At 35.2% G+C, this 20,194-nt stretch overlaps 1 protein-coding gene across 7 annotated transcripts in view; it reads right to left on the reverse strand.

Annotated features, from left to right (window-relative positions):
- Positions 1 to 20,194, reverse strand: part of TTC21B (tetratricopeptide repeat domain 21B) — an 80,206-nt gene that overhangs the window by 39,000 nt on the left and 21,012 nt on the right. For all 7 annotated transcript variants that reach the window (XR_008501060.2, XR_008501059.2, XM_054478073.2 and 4 more), the window contains 10 exons: positions 19,801 to 19,885; positions 18,561 to 18,659; positions 16,998 to 17,190; positions 16,467 to 16,564; positions 15,948 to 16,148; positions 11,673 to 11,802; positions 6,438 to 6,595; positions 4,412 to 4,636; positions 2,340 to 2,578; positions 789 to 861 (listed from right to left, as the gene is read on the reverse strand). Coding sequence is in view for 5 of the 7 variants with exons in the window: in XM_054478073.2 (XP_054334048.1) it covers positions 789 to 861; positions 2,340 to 2,578; positions 4,412 to 4,636; positions 6,438 to 6,595; positions 11,673 to 11,802; positions 15,948 to 16,148; positions 16,467 to 16,564; positions 16,998 to 17,190; positions 18,561 to 18,659; positions 19,801 to 19,885 (1,501 nt within the window). In the remaining 2 variants the exon portion in view is untranslated. The remainder of the gene's footprint in view (positions 1 to 788; positions 862 to 2,339; positions 2,579 to 4,411; positions 4,637 to 6,437; positions 6,596 to 11,672; positions 11,803 to 15,947; positions 16,149 to 16,466; positions 16,565 to 16,997; positions 17,191 to 18,560; positions 18,660 to 19,800; positions 19,886 to 20,194) is intronic.

Genomic DNA, 20,194 nt, shown 5'->3' on the forward strand with positions numbered 1-20,194 from the left:
GATAAATGAGAAGAGCAGGTATGGGTAGGTATAATTTATTAGGATAATCCTACCCATATTAATTGTGCTCTTGTCTATATAAATAACAATATGTGAACTAAGAGACACCATCCTGACTTTTCATTTCCAGAAGTCATTAAACTGCCAGTTATAGAGGGCTGAAGGATTGGTTCCCTTTGAAGAAAACACCACCTTAGTCTGTAGCTCCCTTTATCCTTCTGTATAAAGAAGAAGACTCCTAACATACTTCTGGTATCAACTCTACTTTTTTGAAACGGAGTTTTGCTCTATCACTCAGGCTGGAGTGCAGTGGCACAATCTTGGCTCACTGCAACCTCCACCTCCCAGGTTCAAGCAATTCTCCTGCCTCAGCCTTCCCAATAGCTGGGACTAGAGGCAGGGCTAATTTTTTGTATTTTTTGTAGAGAAGGGGTTTCACCATGTTGGCCAGGCTGGTCTTGAACTCTTGACCTCAAGTGATTCGCCCACCTTGGCCTCCCAAAGTGCTGGGATTACAGGCATGAACCACCGTGCCTGGCCTCATCTCTATTTCAAATAACAATAGTGCTGAATTACTGGATCTCAACTTTAAAAAAAAAATCAATTTTTTAAAATTGATATCTCCCTTTTATTTTATTTATCCTTTAAAATGAACATCTCCCTTTTATTGTGATGGCTGGATCTTCAAATATTAAACATTATTTTAAAAAACATTTCTTTTAATAGGAAGTTGTACTCATCACAAATAATTTTTTAAAAATGCAGTTCAGTAACATCAGAAATTTTACCTCTAGAATATTCATGTATGCATCACCAAGGAGAAGAAAAGACCGAGCGTTAGCCATTCTTTCAGCAATTTCTCTGGAAATCAGACCAACATTACTTAGCATATTGAATACAGATATCTTCTTCCAAAAATAAAATAAAATAAAAAATAAGCTCCCTTATTTTAGTTGGCCAGTAGCCTTCAGAGTATCTCTATATATCCAACAGTGTAATATTACAAAAGCCTCATGCATACCCACACCTAAATTGTTTATGCTAGATCAGTTATTTCTGTCACTGAATCTTTCCATTTTCTGAAATGCAGGTAACTGAGTTCAGATAGATAGTAAATATCTAAGTTCTCCTTATTTGGACCTAAACATTTTGCTATGTTTACTTCTGAAATGATGCGGGAGTGAAGGTACCAAAAAAATGATGGGAGAATAAAATTTTACTGTCCTCCTATGCATCTTGAGCTCTTATACTCATGACATAAATTATATGCTGAAATAAGTTACCTTAAAAAAATACAAAGTCTTCTATTTCAGTATTTGTTGCTTACATTTGATCTGAAAATGTAGACCTACTAAAGGTCAAATTACCAAAGTTATTGAAATAATAATGTGGTGTTAAGTCTTTAACATACAGTATTTCATCTAACTGGTCCAAAAACTCTTGAGAATTATTATCCCAGTTTTACAGATGATGTTAAGAGTTGCAGCTGATGTGTCAGATCTTCCTGAAACAAAACCTGTACTTTTAACTATTACATACTGAATTACTTCATCAACAGTTTACTATGATCTCAAGAGCTAAAAACGTTAATTTTCTCTTACATTTACCCTTCTATTTGCGGAGAAGAGGAAGAACAATCTGTGTGTGTGTGTGTGTGTGTGTGTGTGTGTGGAGAAGAGGAAGAGCAGTGTGTGTGTGTGTGTGTGTGTGTGTGGAGAAGAGGAAGAGCAATGTGTGTGTGTGTGTGTGTGTGTGTGTGTGTGTGGAGAAGAGGAAGAGCAATGTGTGTGTGTGTGTGTGTGTGTGTGTGTGTGTGTGTGTGTGTGTGTGTGGTGTATCCCAATAACTCATAAGGGCATCAGTGTGACATACTTTTAAGGTCATGGTCTTTCACCAAGAAATATCTGTAATCCACACGTTAGCATGGTACATACTAAAATAACTTTTTTTTTTTCCTACAACTACTATATTGACTAATAAATACGCCTGCCTATCCCCTAGATTACTGTTACATTATATGATGCTCTTAAGTTATTAGAATACAGGGCACAATTTCCCTTCTCAAACAGGAAGATCTAGGGTCTAAAAATAATATTTGATAAGGAGAGCTGAGAAACTACAGTAAGCCAGTTTGAAGGAATCATAATTATGTTTTAGGGAGAGCAAACAACTTGGTTAGAGTGATTGCAGTTGGTGGAAGAAGGAATCAGGACCACATTCAGAAAATGATCTGTAAAGTATTTGTGAAGCAGTTGAAAGAAAGTTAGAAAAAAAATATTGGGGAATTAATATTGGTGGCTAAATGTATCAAAATATAATGGGTTAAGACAATTACTTACCTAAAACAAGTGATATATAACATTTTATCTTTTCTGTGCTTCAGATAAATATCTGCCATTTTTTCTCTGGCCTCTATAAAATAAGGCTGTTCGGCTGTAACATTTTGAAGGATGCTTAAAGCCCGCTCAACATCTCCTTGGGCTAGAGCTAGGTCTGCATTAGCAATGGTAACCCGCACTTCTTCAGATGTTCCAGAAAATTCATGGATGGCATCTTGTAAAACTTTGGCTGCCTCATGCTGTAAAGATGACATTAAAATATCATTCTTCTAAAATAGTGAACAAATAACACTAGAAAGGGAGATTTTCTCATAACGCAGAATAAATAAATGCTAGTACATTTATAATATTTATGAAATAAATTGATAGAATTTTCTGAAACCTCAAAAATTTAAAACTAAACCCATGACCAAAATCAGATGAGCCTGTAAATATTGTTAGCTAGATAAATGTTTTCACAACTAGGACAACAGCAGCTGCTACAGAGGGTCACTGCTACTATATTAATGAGCACTTACTAAGGACCCAGAATTGAATAATGAAGAGCTGTACACACTGGCTCTTCATTAAGTGGCAGATTATTCCCTCCACCAGAACACTGTTGTTACACTTTGGGTGGATATTCCACCTCATTTCCAAATGTGTACCTTGATGAATCTAAAATGTCATTTAAGAGTCATCTCAACTTCAGAGATCATAAGAATTCCAGAAATGTTAAAATGTAATTTAAGTGTACCTCAGAATCAACTATATAGGGTATAATTGGCCTTACTTGTTAAATGTACTTGAATTTAATTAGTAAAACAGAAATTCTCTCACACCTGTAATCCCAGCACTTTGGAAGGCTGAGCTGGGTGGATCACTTGAGCCCAGTAGTTTGAGAACATCATGCATAACATAGGGAGATCCTCTACAAAATATTTTAAAAACTAGCTGGGCATGGCCCAGCTACTTGAGAGGCTGAGATGGTAAAATCTCTTGGACCCAGGAGTTTGAAGTTGCAGTGAGCTATGATTGTATCACTGGATGCCAGCTGAGGAGACAGAGTGAGACCTTATCACTAAAAAATACAATAAATAAATGGAAATTCTTTGTGATTTGGCAAATATTTAGAAATACAGCCTTCTTAATTTTCATTCAAGTATGAAAAATAAGTGATTAGCAAGTGCTGCAACCTAAAACAATGGATACAAATGACTTTGAGTTCCTCATTTTCTACAAAGTTGTAATTCTCCCAGAATTGCTTTCTATCTTATTGTATATACTATTATTTTTAAAAATATCTGACTTTATAATATTCCTATGAGTTTACCAAAGCTGTATTCATCAAGTATTTTGTTTCTTCATCTACTAGAATTTCAGGTTGCTACTTTCTTTTTATTTCAGTAGTTCTGGAGTGTGCATAAATGTGTGTTTGTGTATATGTGTATAAATCTTTTTAGAGATTCATAGGATTATTAACTGCATTATATTATTACATTCACGGTAACCAAGAGAGTTGTACATCATGTTATTATGTTCCATTGTAGCCAACATGAGCACACTGATACTTAAGGTCAACCAGGAGCAAATTATGTTTAACTTTCAGGAGCTTACAGGAAGTTTATTTTTAGTGCAAGGTAATGAAAAATAAATTTTTCTAAAGTTTACCACTTGGTCAAGGGAATACATTTAGCTTTTCATCTTTTTTCTTTTTTTTTTTTCTGAGATGGAGTCTCGTTCTGTCACCCAGCCTGGAATGGAGTGCAGTGGCGTCATCTTGGCTCACTGCAACTTTTGCCTCCTAGGTTCAAGCGATTCTCCTGCCTCAGCCTCCTGAGCAGCTGGAATTACAGGTGCGCACTACCATGTCCAGCTAATTTTTTTGTATTTTTAGTAGAGACAAGGTTTCACCATATTGGCCAGGCTGGTCTCGAACTCCTGACCTCAGATGATCCATCCACCTCGGCCTCCCAAAGTGCTGGGATTACAGGTGTGAGCCACCATGCCTGGGCAGCTTTTCATTTTCTACTAATATATATGTTAGAATAAGAAAGTTCACATCTGAGCCCTTAAATTAAAACTTGACCTACCTGCTCTCCATTTAAGCGGTGAACGTCTATCAATTCAAGAAAGATCGATAAACGATGGCTTGTATCAACTTCAGTTTTTCTGTCTTTTGACTTTGTGGAAGCTCCAATTCTTTTCATTCCTGGTAAACTCATTGCCATATGCAGTGTTTTAATTGCATCTGCTATTTCTCCCATTTTCTTTTGTGACTGAGCTTTTATCAAATGATATAAAGGATAGTCTCTCACCTGAAGAATAATATTTAATAATATTTCCTTGGAGTGCTTACAACATCAACACATAATTTACAATCCATCAAACATTAAAATAATGAGATCACTGAGAACAGTCCATCTTTGATTGTATGCATGAGGTCTATCTCTGCCCTCTTATTAACCCTCTGATTATGTATCACATTAAATCGGATTCAGGAAAATTGCTTCTCCCTGCATCCTTTGAGATGACAAAGAGGTTGATTACATATTTCTACTGTGACAGAAGAGAAAGCGCAAACAAGGTTTCTAAGGCTAGCAAATACATTCTAAGACATTATTTAAATTTTCAGGAAAGGAATTTCTTTATCTGGCACTTCTATGACTGATACGAAGTTATTAGATTTCTAGAAACACTGTTTCTCCCCTTTATTTTTTTTAATTTGAAGATTAAAAGTTTCAGGACATTTTAATCAAACATTGACCTTCCCCTTTGACACTACTCCTAAATATGTAGTTCTGAAGCTTCCATCTTTACGTTGGCTATCAACAGTATATACAGAAAACATAAGAGAATGATAAAAATGAGGTGGGAAAAAGAAGTCAAAGGGAAGGAGAGGACCCAGAATGAGGTGACATGGCAGCCACCTAGCGATTAGGAAGTCTATAATCCTCCTGATGCTGAGGTTCTCAACCTTAGGCAGCCTACACATTTGCTTACTGAGCTTCATGTGAGACTCAACGCTTGTGCTCCTTCCTCAGAGATTTTGACTCAGTAGAGGTGGGGCACCAGCACTGAGGCTCTGACATACCACTAGTCTTGAAAGCCACTCTCATAAGAAGCAGGTGATATTTTCTGCAAATTTTTTTTTTTTTTGAGATGGAGTCTTGCTCCGTCGCCCAGGCTGGAGTGCAGTGGCGTGATCTCGGCTCACTGCAAGCTCTGCCTCCCAGGTTCACGCCATTCTCCTGCCTCAGCCTCCCGAGTAGCTGGGACTATAGGTGCCCGCCACCACACCCGACTACTTTTTTTGTATTTTTAGTAGCGACGGGTTTTCACCATGTTAGCCAGGATGGTCTCGATCTCCTGACCTTGTGATCTGCCCACCTCGGCCTCCCAAAGTGCTGGGATTACAGGCGTGAGCCACCGCACCCGGCCTTCTGCAAATCTTAATTAGGATTCTCTAATTCACTGAAGGGTTCTCCCTTAACAGGGTTCATGACCCTGTGAAGCAAAGCAAAAGCTTTCAGAGCTCCTCCATGACTTGAGGTAGTTCAGGAAGCAACTGAACCTAGGATTTTCCCTAACGTTGAGGGGATACTGGATGTAACAGATAATATCTTGGATAGAAATGTACTGTTTTTATATCCTCAAACCACAAAATTACTTTCAAAATGACAAGATGTTCTTTCACAATGAATCTAAAAAGAAGTTATTAAAAACTAAGGTCCAATAAATAAACAGACAATTATTATCTTTATACATAAAAATATTTGACATAAGGATCATCGTTTTTATATACCTTCATTATTGCATTTAATTCTCATTGTAACAGCAGAGTATCAGTAAATGAGTTTTACAGAAAAGAAAACTGAGGCTCAGAGAGAAGTGAAAGACCAGACATTAACCTCAGGATTTTTGTCACCAAGTCCACATAGTTTTTTACCCATACCTGAGTTGCCTCAATTTTTCCTCCTACAGCTTGTGAGTTCAATTTTTTTTCCATTAAAAATGCAACTGTTAGCAAAATACTACAGGCTAAAACACAAAATACTTGAATATGTAAGCTTTCAAGGAGGGTGATATGTCTTATCCACTTCAGTCTGGAATACTTACCTTAAAATCATAGCTCAGACAAAGTTCAAGAGACTGAGAACACAATTTGACTTTTTCTTGGGACAAGTAAACCTGAGCTAGCAGCAGATGAGCATCGGCATAAGAGGGATTGTGTTCTAAGCAATGCTGAAGGTTATTAAAAGCTGCTTCAATATCACCTAATAAGAAAAACAATGCATTGTTATAATTCAAGTGATTAAGAAATGGAGATCTGAGAGGGAAGAGGAAGAAGAGTGTTTAGTTTACGGACAGCCCTAGTGTTTGTAAACTTAAAGTTTGCTGTTCATAGGCCACGGTTTAATTCCATCTGCACTAGTTGGCTTCCTTCTAGTCTACATGAATGAATACACCTGCAAGTCAGGCAAGCCCTTGATCCTAACGAACAAGCCAGGGAAAGCAGGAAAGGATGAGGGCCAAGCACTGGCGTTACTGAGAGGCCAATAAATGGATCTTTATTTTCCTTGTCAAAAAAAGGTTTTATTTATAATTTCATTAAAATAAATTATGTAGAACAAAAACATTTAAATAGCTAGAATTTTGTTGTGTCACTTATGTTAACAAAGAGGATATTAGTCTAGTAATCATTCTTGGTCAAAAATTATATTACTACTATACATAAAATAACAAAAAAGGCCTAAGGATATACTTCAGAGATTCAGAAATAGGAGTTATAGATTTAAAATACCTTTAAATACCAACGGAAATAATGCCAGTTACATATCTGGGAGTCTTAAAATAGAAGGAAATAATCAAGATTAAAGTGACAGGAATTGAGGAATTGACCTTGGGTTGATAGATGCGGTAAGAGGAGGCTCTTCAGAGGAAAACATTGCATTGATTCTAAGTCTTAGAAGTTTCTCATGATGTAACCTGCACTGATCTGCACTTAGTCACCTCATAAATGGGCCTTAAAAAGATGTAAGTAGGCTAACTCCCCATTCAACTTGCTAGGAGAATGCGGGAAGAAGACAGCCTAAATGATTTTCTGTTCATTTATGCCCCTCAAACTCACCAGATGCCTCAGTGAACAAAATAAGGCTTAACTTACTGGTAATAGACATACACTGAGACTGAAAATGTTCTTCTCAGAGACGGAGGATTAATAGAAAACTAGCTGGCTGAGATAGCATAATAACTTACTAAACATGGCATCAAAGTTTAGCAATCAACCGTCAAGCACAATTAACAATGTTAGATCCTTTATTTATTGTGATACAATCCAACACTCAAAACTGCACAGGTACAAAAAAGGAAAAGTTAGGCATAATAAATTTGTGTGAAAATTCTTTTAGGAAGGAGAAGCATTAAGGCGATAATTTGAAGAAATAGGTTGTACTAACAGGAGAAAGTGCATAGAGAATTAGGGTTTGCAACTAAGAGACTGAAGAAAATGAGTACTGTATGAGTAACAGAAATGAGAATCTTTGCTTCTTTTAAGGGTGAGGAGATGGATATGTAGGGTAGGATACTAAATATTTAAAATATTTCAAAGGATACTAAATATTTAAAAATGAGAAGTGGGTCATTACTGTTGAGGAAAATAGACCATGTCACCAGAGATCAACACCAACATCACATTCTAAGAGCAGTCCAATTTCCCTTGAGTGAAACTGAAAGACATTTCAGTCCTGTGTATCTGTCTTTGTCAGAATTCTGTGTAATAAAGCATTTGGCTGACATTTGTCTTGGGTTCCTGGAAGGAGACTCTAACTCTTCAAATTTCCCTCATGTTAGGGATTTCTGTGTTATTCATTATGGACCCTGATAGTTTATCCTAATGAAGAGACTCATGGTGTGCCCCTAGATAGTTTATGCTAAAGATATGACTTGGAATATCTGGCTGTGCCAGAAAGACCAACCCTGTGATTAGAGGGTTGGTGCTCTAGAGCCACACTATCAGTTGGTGGGGGACTGGAGATTGAATTCAATCATATGGCCAATGATTTAGTCCATGCCTACTTAATGAAATCCCAATAAAAGCTAGGGACACCAAACCTTGGTGAGCTTCCCTGGTTGCTAATACTCTGATTGTCACACATCAACATGTCAGGAAGGTGATGTCTCCTGACTCCATGGGGAGAGGACAACGGAAGCTTTACATTTGGGACCCTACCAGACCTCACCCTGTGCATCTCTCCCTGTTGCTGATTTGGGTTAGTATCCTATTGCTATAATAAAACTGTAATTTTAAGTCTAGTGCTTTCTTGAATTCTGTGATTCATTCTAGTAAATTAATGAAACTGAGGGACCTCCAAATTTGCAGCTAGTCAAAAGCACAGGAGGCTTTAGGAGTGCCCAAATCTGTGGCTGGTGTCTGAAGTCAGGGCAGTTTTATGGAGGGCTGTGCCCTTAACCTTTGATGTTTGGCCCAACTCCAACTAGTTGGTGTCAGAAGTCATTGCAGTTGGAAATTTAGCAAAAATACTGCTATTTAGACACATGCTAGCAGTATCTCACATGACTTAAGGCTGCTCTTCCTTTTTTTTTTTTTTTTGGTTACTAGAAATTTTCTTATTCTTTTTTTTATTTCAATAGGTTTTTGGGGAATAGGCGGTGTTTGGTTACATGAATAAGTTATTTAGTGGTGATTTCTGAAATTCTGGTGCACTCATCACCCAAGCACTGTACCCAATGTATATAGTCTTTTAACCCTCCCTCACTCTTCTCCCACCCTTTCCCCTGAGTCCCCAAAGTCCATTGTATCATTCTTATGTAGGCTGTTATTCTTAAAAATGGGATTAATATAAGAAATTTTCATGACTAGAGACTTTAACAATTATTACTAGATTGTGACTTATATGAATTTTCACAATATAAATACTTAATAAATTATAGGAATCAAAGTCCCAATCTAATTATTTAGTAGGTGGTACCCCTTCCAATGAGGAGAAAAGCTGAAATATCATGTGGCTTAATAGTACAATTCAATCAGAAAGTATTAGTGTCACTTCTTACAATTGAAATATTTTAGAGGTAAAACAACCCTCTGACATCATCTAAATTTTTTTAACAGTTAAAACAGAAGTCCATAATTTCCACAATCTATAAGGAATCCAAACAAATCATCAAGAAAAAAAAAATCCCATTAAAAAGTGAGCAAATGACATGAATAGACATTTATCTAAAGAAGATATACAAATGGCCCATAAACATTTTTAAAAAATGCTCAACGTCACTGATCGTCAGGGAAATGTAAATTAAAACTATAGTTAGGCACCACCTTACCACAGCCAGAATAGCCACTATTAAAAAGTCAAAAAAAAGACGTTGGCATGGATGTGTTCAAAGGGAACACTTATACATTGCTAGTGAGAATGTAAATTAGTACAACCTCTTTGGAAAATAGTATGAAGATTTCTCAAAGAATTAAAAGTAGATTTACCATTCAATCCAGAAATCCCACTACTGGATATCTACCCAAAGGAAAAGAAGTCATTATATCAAAAAGTCACCTGCATGTGTATGTTTCTTGCAGTACAATTCATAATTGCAAAGATATGGAACCAACATAAGTGTCCATCAACCGATGAGTGGACAAATAAAATGTGGTCTATGTACACCACAGAACACTACTCAGCTGTAAAAAAATAATGAAATAATGTGTTTTATAGCAACCTGGATGGAACTGGAGGCCATTAATCTAAATGAGGTAACTGAGGAATGGAAAACCAAATACTGTATGTTCTCACTTGTAAGTAGTAGCTAAGCTATGGGTATAAAGGCAAACAGAGTGATATAGTGGACTTTGGAGACTTAGAAGAGGGAGGATGGGAAGAGGGTGTGGGATAGAAAGCTTCATATTGGGTACAATGTACACTACTCACGTGATGGTGCACTAAAATTCGAGACTTCAGCACTATACAATTCATCCATGTATCCAAAAACTATTTGTACCCAATGCAAATAAAAAATTGAAATAAAAAATAAAAAAAATAAAGAAAACAGAGGTCCAAAGAAGCAGTAAAGACAATCTCATCACTCCATTATATTACAGGAAATAACTATTCATGAAAATACCTTTAAGTTGGTTTCTGCTCTTAACAGTTTTACAATCGTTATTTACTTTTATAGCATTCAGTTGGCAAAGGTACATACAGACAAGCATAATATGATGGTCCTTTTTTTTTTTTTTTTTTTTTTTCGAGACAGAGTCTCCCTCTGTCACCCAGGCTGGAGTGCAGTGGCACGATCTGCTCACTGCAAGCTCCACCTCCCGGGTTCACGCCATTCTTCTGCCTCAGCCTCCCGAGTAGCTGGGACTATAGGCGCCTGCCACCATGCCTGGCTAATTTTTTGTGTTTTTAGTAGAGACGGGGTTTCACCATGTTAGGCAGGATGGTCTCGATCTCCTGACCTCGTGATCCACCAGTCTGGGCCTCCCAAAGTGCTGGGATTACAGGTGTGAGCCACCACACCCAGCTGGTTGTTTTTTTTTTTTTTTTTTTTTTTTAATGAGACAGGGTCTCACTCCCATCGCTGACGCTCGAGTGCAGTGGCGTGATCCTGGCTCAATGCAGCCTCAACCTCCCTGGGCTCAGGTGATCCTCCCACTTCAGTCTCCTGAGTAGCTGGGACTACAGGCACATGCCACCAAGCCCAGCTAATTTTTGTATTTTTTTGTAGAGATGAGGTTTGTCCATGTTGCCCAGGCTGGTCTTGAACTCGCACGCTCAAGTAATCTGCTCACTTTGGCCTCCCAGTGTGTTGGGATTACAGGCGTGAGCCACCGCACCCAGCCATGATAGTCTATTTTTATGTGTAAAGTCAGGCATTTGTCTGTGCCTTAGAAAACTAAGGTTATAACTGAGTTGTTTTTATTTTAAGCTATCCATAACTATTCACAGAAACTAAACAGGAATTACTCAGTACTTTTCATTAGGGCCTGAAATCTGGCAAATGTTGCATTTGGTTATACCAGTAAGAACACAACCATGCATTAATGACTGTAAATTCTTATTGCTAGTCTCCAGTAATTTCTGACAGACTTTTTTTTTAAAGTGGTATAATTGCATTTTCCCAGCAATTCGCTTAAGCCACACAAGTTTATAGTAATTTTTAAAGGATTAAATAGTAAGTGATGCAATTCTATTTTGGATTAAAATTACTTATCTATGCATATACAAAATGTACATTTTATGTGACTATTCTCTATATATACAGAGTGCTTAATTTATTTATGCTTGTTTTTATCAACATCAGAATAAAAAGGTTAAAAGTTTTCAAGGTATACTCTACCTGACAAATATTTCACTTTTGCTATTAGGAAGACAGTTTGCAGAAGACCTGGAACAGTTCTTACTACAGTCTCCAGGACTGAGACACAACGCCTGAGAAGTGGACAAAGAGGTTGCCCAGGACTTGCAGGCTAAACAAAACAAATCAGCAGATCATTTTATAAGTGTAAAAATAATATTTAGCTAAAAATAAACATATTAATTTTAGTATAACTAACCAAGCTATATACATTTTTCTAAAATTTCTTTGATTTCACTTATTTTGTAATACCTTTATTATGACTTAACTAATACTAATTTATTTCCCTGGGATCTATGAACAGACAATGCAAATAATGGCTCTTGCTCAGCAAAATAATTATGAAACTATTATACAATTACTAAATGGATAACATATCAAGTGGGTATATCTACTCAAAAGTTTTATCAGAGAAATATATCTGTTAAAGGAAAGATAACTGAGAGGTAGAGTTTCTTGCTAGAACTGACAGAGTCAAGGCAGTAAGTGTTCGAATTCTAGATCTGCCTTGTGATTTGCTCAACTGAATTACTTTCATTATTCCCTAGAGTATTGTAAACCAGTTTTTAAAGAATTCAGATTTCCCCCAGTGGTAAACAGAAGGTAGAACACTCACTATGCTAAACTAAATGTCTCATACCTTTACATTCCCCACTCTTCATCCCGGCATGTTTTAGACCCTCAAAGTTTTCCTTTCAATTAATAATGAGTATGATAATTAAAGTGATACTAGAACACTGCTTTATTCTTTTCACTGTTTCTTATTCTTATAATGGCTGTCTACCCAACCAACCTTTACCCAATGGTCACCCAATCACAATTTAGTAATGTGATATCAGAATTTAAATATAAAATGTTCATTCCTCCTGCTTTGCCTTACTAAGGCTGTTTCTTTATATAAGGATGATCCTCTCCACCCCACGCCCCCTGACACATAAATATCTTCAATTGGACTGTGCCCTCTTACGGAAAATTACTCCTATAATGAGCCATTATTACCAGCAAGAAAGTGCTACAACTTACTTATGCTGACACACACAATATATACGCTCAAAAAGATAACCAGAATATGACTATTATTGCCTAGAATACTTCAACTTCTTTAAATTATTCATATATAATCTATATAATAAAATTTAGCACTGTATAATACCCATACAGTTCTACTGGTAGTTTCATATTTAGTTTTGCTTCTTTTATAGGCCTAAGGGTTTTTATGTGTCTTGAAGGTAAGATTTTTATGCTTCTTTGCACAGTAATAGATACAGAGCAAATAGTTTAAAAATATCTATTTTTTTCAGCCTAAGTAAAAATAGTGAAAGTGTAAATGATGGTGAGGTTATGATAATGTTCTTTGTCACCTGCTAAGAATGAGTTATTGAGAACAACCATCATTTTTACTGCAAACAATTTCAATGTGCAATCATAGGAAAAATAGTTATGCAGACAATCTTTAAGATATCGTTTGTTCAATTAAAATTCTAAACAAAATTATGTCTATGAAACGGTCAAAGAAGTAGGAACAGAGCTAAAGAAACAATTCTGCCTTTCTGATATTTCCCTATGAAAACAGTATCACGTATGCTGATTACTTTCTATCATGCTGGTAAAGGAAAACAGAATTTACTGGTAAAGGAAAACAGGATGTCTATTTGAACTAGAGACCCAACTACCACTTAATGCATTATTTCTTGTTCTATCTACAGTTTATTCTCAGCACATCTGATAGAGAAATCCATTAAAACATTGAGTTAGAATGTTGACTTGGATCATGCTGGAAGCCTTTTGGTGACTCCCCATTGTACCCCATTGTATTCAGAATTAAAGCCAAAGGAGTTATAAGAACTGCTACAGCCCTATCTGGGCTGGTCTCCTGTGGGATGACCTCATCTCTGACTACTCTCCTCCTCCTCACCCTGCCCCAGGCCACATTTGTCTCCTCGTGTCCCTTTGGGCTTCTGCACCAGCTGCTCCCATTGTCTGAAACACTCTACCATATTTTCACATGTTCTGTGATGGTTAATACTGTCAACTTGATTGTACTGAAGGATGCAAAGTCTTGATCCTGGGTGTGTCTGTGAGGATGTTGCCAAAGGAGATTAACGTTTGAGTCAATAGGCTGAGAAAGGCAGACCCACCCTTAATTTGGGTGGGCACTGTCTAATCAGCTGCCAGCATGGCTGGAATATAAAGCAGGGAGAAAAATGTCAAAAGACTAGACAGGCTTAGCCTCCCAGTCTACATTTTTCTCCCATGCTGGATGCTTCCTGCCCTTGAACATTGGACTCCAAGTTCTTCAGCTTTGGGACTTGGACTGGCTTCTTTGCTCCTTGGCTTACAGACAGCCTATTGTGGGACATTGTGATCATGTGAGTTAATATTCTTTAATAAACTCCCATATGTATATATGGAGTATATATATAAACTCCCACGTGTGTGTGTGTATATATATATATATATATATATATAAATGTGTGTGTGTATATATATATATATATATATATCCTAGTAGTTTTATATATATATATAAAAATATATATATCCTATTTTCAAGTCTTTGTTCAGCTCTTACCCTCTTCATAAGGCCTATCCTGACCACTGTATCTAAAATCACCATCACCCCACTATGCTCTATTATTTTCTCTTGTCATTTTCTAAACATAGTATACAATTGACTTAATTATATTATCTGTCTCCTCCTGTTGGAATACATGCCTCAGGGGAAAGGAATGTAGTTTGTTTTACATGGGTATTTCCCCAGCTCTAAGTAGAGTGCTAGGTACTCTATAAACATTTGTAGAATGAATCCTGAATACCAGATTAATACTGAAAAAAATGTATTCCAACTTCCAAGCAAGGGAAAGTGGATTATGATTGGGGAGTCTGAGGTCAATCCCAGGTACAATTCTATGAGGGTTTAAGTTTAAAAAATACATAGTAATGAAAGCCTAAAAAAGGACATGATAATAGAAAAGGCTGTATGGGTTCCCTAAGGGAAGGTCATTTTCCTTATTTCCCATGTTAACACAGTTACTGAAGCTGCAGATTAGGAAGAATGCTAAGAAGTTTGCTTTCAGCAATGGAACGCTTGATAGTGCCTGCTCTGATATCCCTGTGCTGAATGTGAGCTGAATGTCTGTATCTGCTTACTATCTGTAATAAGAGTGCTGACTAATAAATCCACATCAATTTGGAAAGAAATTTCTGGTAGTACAACATAGGGTTTCATCTTCAATTCTACTCAAAACTGTTAATGCTTGGAAAAGAACATTATAGTAATAGTTATCTCAGAGATAGATAAAGCAAATGACAGATGACAATAAAGATCCATCTAAAAGAGGTGACAATCATGATCCACAGGAACATGATAACATGGAATTATGAGATGAATCTGAAAAGATAAAATTTCATAGGAATAAACATAGAGTCCTACATTTGAGTCCAAAGGTACAACAAGTAAGAGACTGAAAGTCTTTAAGTAACTGTTAATTCAATAGAGGTCATTAATGTAATGTGATTTAAGTTGGATGGACTTCCAGAATAAGGGAGGAAAAGGTCTACTCTAGTTCTTGCAGGTCAAATCCACATTTGGAATAGTAAACTTAATGAGAGGCACAGAAAAAATAAAGAATATCATCAGATTCACACACAGAATCCTCAAAACTATTTCATTTAAAACATAAATGGCTGGAAACCTGGAGTTGTTTAGAGGAACATGAAAACTAATTGCCAATATCTGAAGGTCTGTTTAATGAATGAGGAATGATCCTTGTTCTAAGTTACTGGACTTGCCCTATGTCAATCTAGGGAGCAGAAGGAGGACCAGTAAATGGTCCTTTTTTTTAACCCAAAATCAGAGTTTGACTTAACACAGGAAACACAGGCTAACAATCCTAGTTATATGACAAGAACTTCATTTTAGTGTGTCCAGACATGGGATAGGCACTTGACAGTGATGTTACAGACTGGAAGCAAATGTAAGTAGGTGTCTGAATTAGATGACTTTTAATATTTCTTTAAACTGAAGATTTTAAGATTTTATGAAATACAAATGAATATTTGCAAACCAATACTTTCAGTAGTTGACAGCAGTCATTACTAAAAACAGTCTGATTAAAAGTGATTTCAACCAACATAGATACAAATACTACCATTTTAAGATGCCGATACAGTCTAACGCAGCAAAGAAAACTTTTAAGTTCTTTCATAAAACATCAGGAAAATGCATCCTTGAAAGTAAGTCCCATAATTACTTACCTGCATTGGACAGAAGCTCAGATATTCCATAACAATTTCTAACAAGAAATCAGGATTGAGCTTTTCAAAATACTGTATGCCAAGAGGCAAACCTTCTAATTGTGAAAAGTGAGTGTCCAGGACATCATTTAACAAATTAATAACTTCTTCTTGTCGTTTATTTTTCTTCATGGCAAGAACTGCATGTAAATAGATTAATTCCTAGAAAATAAGTAGTTTTCATAAATTATTCCATTTAGTTATAAAGCCATTTATTTCCACTTAGATTTCAAATGCATATAATGTGCTACTGATATGCAATTATTTGTTCAAACTCAAGTATTAGCTTGAATAGACTTTTAGAATCATTCAGAAGAATAAAGTTTAGTTTTGAATGGAGGTAAATTAATAAATGCAATTATATATTAAAATTAGTGTACACTAGTGCTTTACAGCCATTATAAAACAATAAGACTGATTAATAATTTCATATTTTATAAACAGCTAGCATCTACCATCTGATAAAATAAAATACTGTACCGCAGATTTTCCAATGGACAGCTGGATTTCATTTAAAAATTCTAGCTGCTGATCTGCATCCTGTAATTGCCCTTCCATCAACTGACATTGGATAAATCCTAAAATCAAACAGCAGAAAGACAGTCAAAGTCCACACCAATTCAGGGATGCACTCTTCAAGCTAACATAACAACATTCATAAAACACGTTTTCCCCCATCACAACACTTTAACGTTTTAGATTAAAAACAACAGAGAGAAATAAAATGAAAAGAGTGAAAGAAAATAAAATAGGTAGCCTTGGACCTTATAAAATCATTTACTGAAGAATTCATAATTTATAGGAACCACGTTATAAAAATCTATTCTCTCAAGATATTATTTGTGAATTAAAAATTTTATTTTTAAAGACATGACTTTTTCAAGTGTGGGTAGTAGAGAACAATTTAAGTTTAGAAAACCACAAAATCCATGTGTTCTTCTCTAATGGCAAGTTAAAAGCAATTGCTACTTGTATCTATATTACAAATATTTACGAAAACAGTTGTCATACCAACTAGGGCAGACACACTAGTCTCATCAATTGTCATGGCGGTCTTATACCACTTCAGTGCCTCTTTAACTCTTCCTTGTAAAATCATTTGGTATCCAAGTTCTGTAGCAAATTCTGATTGCTGAGGGTTTAAACTGAAAGCTCTCTCAAGTAACGTTTGAATTTTTTGAAGAATGAGTTGACTACGTCCACACTAAAAAGAAAAAAAAATGATGTAAGATTTCAAAGTCTAACATTTCTACTGAGACTGAAGGATTATTTTTTCTAAATATATATATTATTTGTACTTTACAGGAGTGATGAAAAAGAAAAAAAATTAATAATTAAGGAAAAATAAAACATTCCTATTATCTAGACAATGCATCAAGAAAGAGTTTATATTCTATCAGAACTTATATATCCTAATGAATATAATGCTTTTACAAAATAACTAGTATGAAAAGTACACTTCTAATGATGTCACTGCAAAAACATATTTTTTTGAACTCCTTTTCCAAGCTGTCTCACGACTGTTTTACAGATGAAACAAGAAAACCATTATTTTATGGTTACGTGTGTATGTGTGTGTGTGTGTATAATATGTATTTTTCTTATTGAATAAAAAATTAGGACTAGGATCTGTTTTCCCCCTAAACACTAGCTATGCCATCAGTGAGAATATTTTAAAAGCTCATGCCTTAGAATCTTCTTGAAAAAAATTTCAAGAAATAGCAGTGTTGTTAGAATAAGTACATAATTTTTCAAGACAAACTTTAAGAGTAAAATATTTATTCAAATGTTTGAACTTATATAATTTTATAAGCTTAGTAAAAAACTAATTGGAATAATGTGTCTAGCACTACGGTAAGCAAAAAAGGTAAATACCTCCTTAATTCAAACTTTCGTTGTAACAGGGAATTTTCTTCCTCTAAAGTTTACACAATCTGATTATCTTTGTTTTTAAATAAGAAAATTCAGTATATTCATGTCATTTAACAATTAATATCCTTTTGTTCTTTCAACTTTATGCTTGCTAATTATTTTAACCTTCTTAGTTTAATGAACTTTTCAATAGTCTCATTCCTTGTATTGATTTCAAGATTCTACTGTATTTTTCTATTTCATTCTTGATTACCTTTCTTTTACTGGGAGCTTATAATAAAAACATTTCTTTCCTGTTGTTTTTAAAAAAATAAGATACCAACCATTTCCTCCACCAAAACAGTCTTTTATACACTTTAAAACTTTTTAAAAATGGTTTTAAAAAGCAAAAGCTAAGAGCAATCCTGGTCATAAATCTTATGCTCTGATGAAAATAAACCACCTTCTATTTCCTTTGTCTGGAAGGCACTTCGCTATGCTTAAAAGATCAATAAGTGGCATTTCCTCCATGAAGCCTCCATCAGGGCTTCTTATAGTTGGAAACCACACCTCCTCTAAACTGCCTTTCCTAGGAGTATATCATATATTTAAATATATATTTGCACTCTAGGCCATATGCTCTTCCCTGCTTCCACCTTTTCCACTTATTTTTTGTCCTCTACTATAGATAACAGAGCTCTGGTACAGGGTAGGCACTCTCACAGTTCTGCTGAAGGCGAGTGTAATGTTATAGAAAAGTTGAGCATTCTGTGGTTCCATGGCATCCAATGCATTTCCCAAGTTTTCCAGCTTGGTGGAAGCCTAAAACAAAAGGAACTGCTATTAACTTTAAAATATATTAAGTAAAAACAACATAATACATGCACATATACACTAACAACGCATAACCCTACTAGTCTTTTAAAAGACCTTTGCTTTTAAAAATTCCTCCTCATCCAATGGATGATTATATGTTATAAAACATATTTAAGATTCTAACAAACTCAATAATTATAAATGTGTTTTAGAATGTGTTTCTTTAATACTTGTTATTGAATGGAATTCTACTCTACTTTGCCTTTGGATAGGCAAAGACACCCATAATATTCCATTAACTGTACTTGCCCAGCTCCGCCTTCAATAGTTAATTCATGACACAAATGAGATACGAATGATAATGTATTTACAAGTATACGAGATCAGCCCTTCAATTGTCTATACCGACTGGTTTATATTCAAAATATTTTCTAGACTAGAAAAATCATTACGGTACTTAGTATAAGTAATTTCAATGCCTGGAAAATTTACTGAAGATTTACCCCTACTAAGATACTCCTAGTATTTACTGAAGTATCTATCAGGCACTGTCACATTAACCAATTTAACCACACTAAACACAATGCAAATCTACTACATGTTATACTAATATTATTTCCTTCAGATTAGAGTTTGGCACTCCATGATCCAACCTACAGTCAACGTGTTCACTACTACAGAAACAGATGTGCTTTATTATAAGGTACAATGGGATTTTATCCCAAGCCCATTTAATTTTTGCAAATTCAGTTAAATTGTAAATATACTATAAATTACATTTTGCATACATACTTTTTCATATCTAGTATCAATAGTTACATTACATATCTAGTTACATTAATCATATATATTACTACACAGGAGTTTCATACAGAAAGCCATATATACTATAATTAATGATTTAAGGGATTTTCAAGGGTAATATTAACTGTATAGTATTTTTGCTTTACCAATAGATTTCAGAAGCTGACCTCTTTGTTAAGGTAAAGTCTAGTAATCAACTAAAAACTACCATGACGTATATTCTAAAAGAGAACTTCAAGGCCTTAATGTATATGCACATGCACACATGTGTGTGTATGTGTGTGTATGTGTAATGAAATATATTTTTTAATATAGGAAACTTTAATAATACAATGCCACTTACCTTCTCTATATCCCCCTCCCTACACACATAGTAGAGTGCCTGCATTCTCAGTGCTTCCACATTTTGGCTATCTTGGAGCAGCAACCTGCAGGAAAACAATTTAGTTAATATCAAAATAAATTTACATATTTTATTTTATTTGAGGGCATGAAAAGTTGGTTTGCTTGCCTCACTATTCCACTGTTCAAATAAGTAATTTTCATTAGTAAAATGTCATCTGCTTTGTGAAAATTATCAACTTTATTATTTAAACAAGTAAAAGTCTCTGGAATTTAATTTTTAATATGTTTTTAAAAGATATGAATAGATTATACTAGTCTCATTAAATCTTGTGGCAATCCTAAATAAAGTATTAGCTAACTATATACAACAGTATAGTAAAAGAATAATTCAC

The sequence above is a fragment of the Pongo pygmaeus genome, chromosome 11 (genome assembly GCF_028885625.2).
Source record: "Pongo pygmaeus isolate AG05252 chromosome 11, NHGRI_mPonPyg2-v2.0_pri, whole genome shotgun sequence".
Taxonomy (NCBI): domain Eukaryota; kingdom Metazoa; phylum Chordata; class Mammalia; order Primates; family Hominidae; genus Pongo; species Pongo pygmaeus.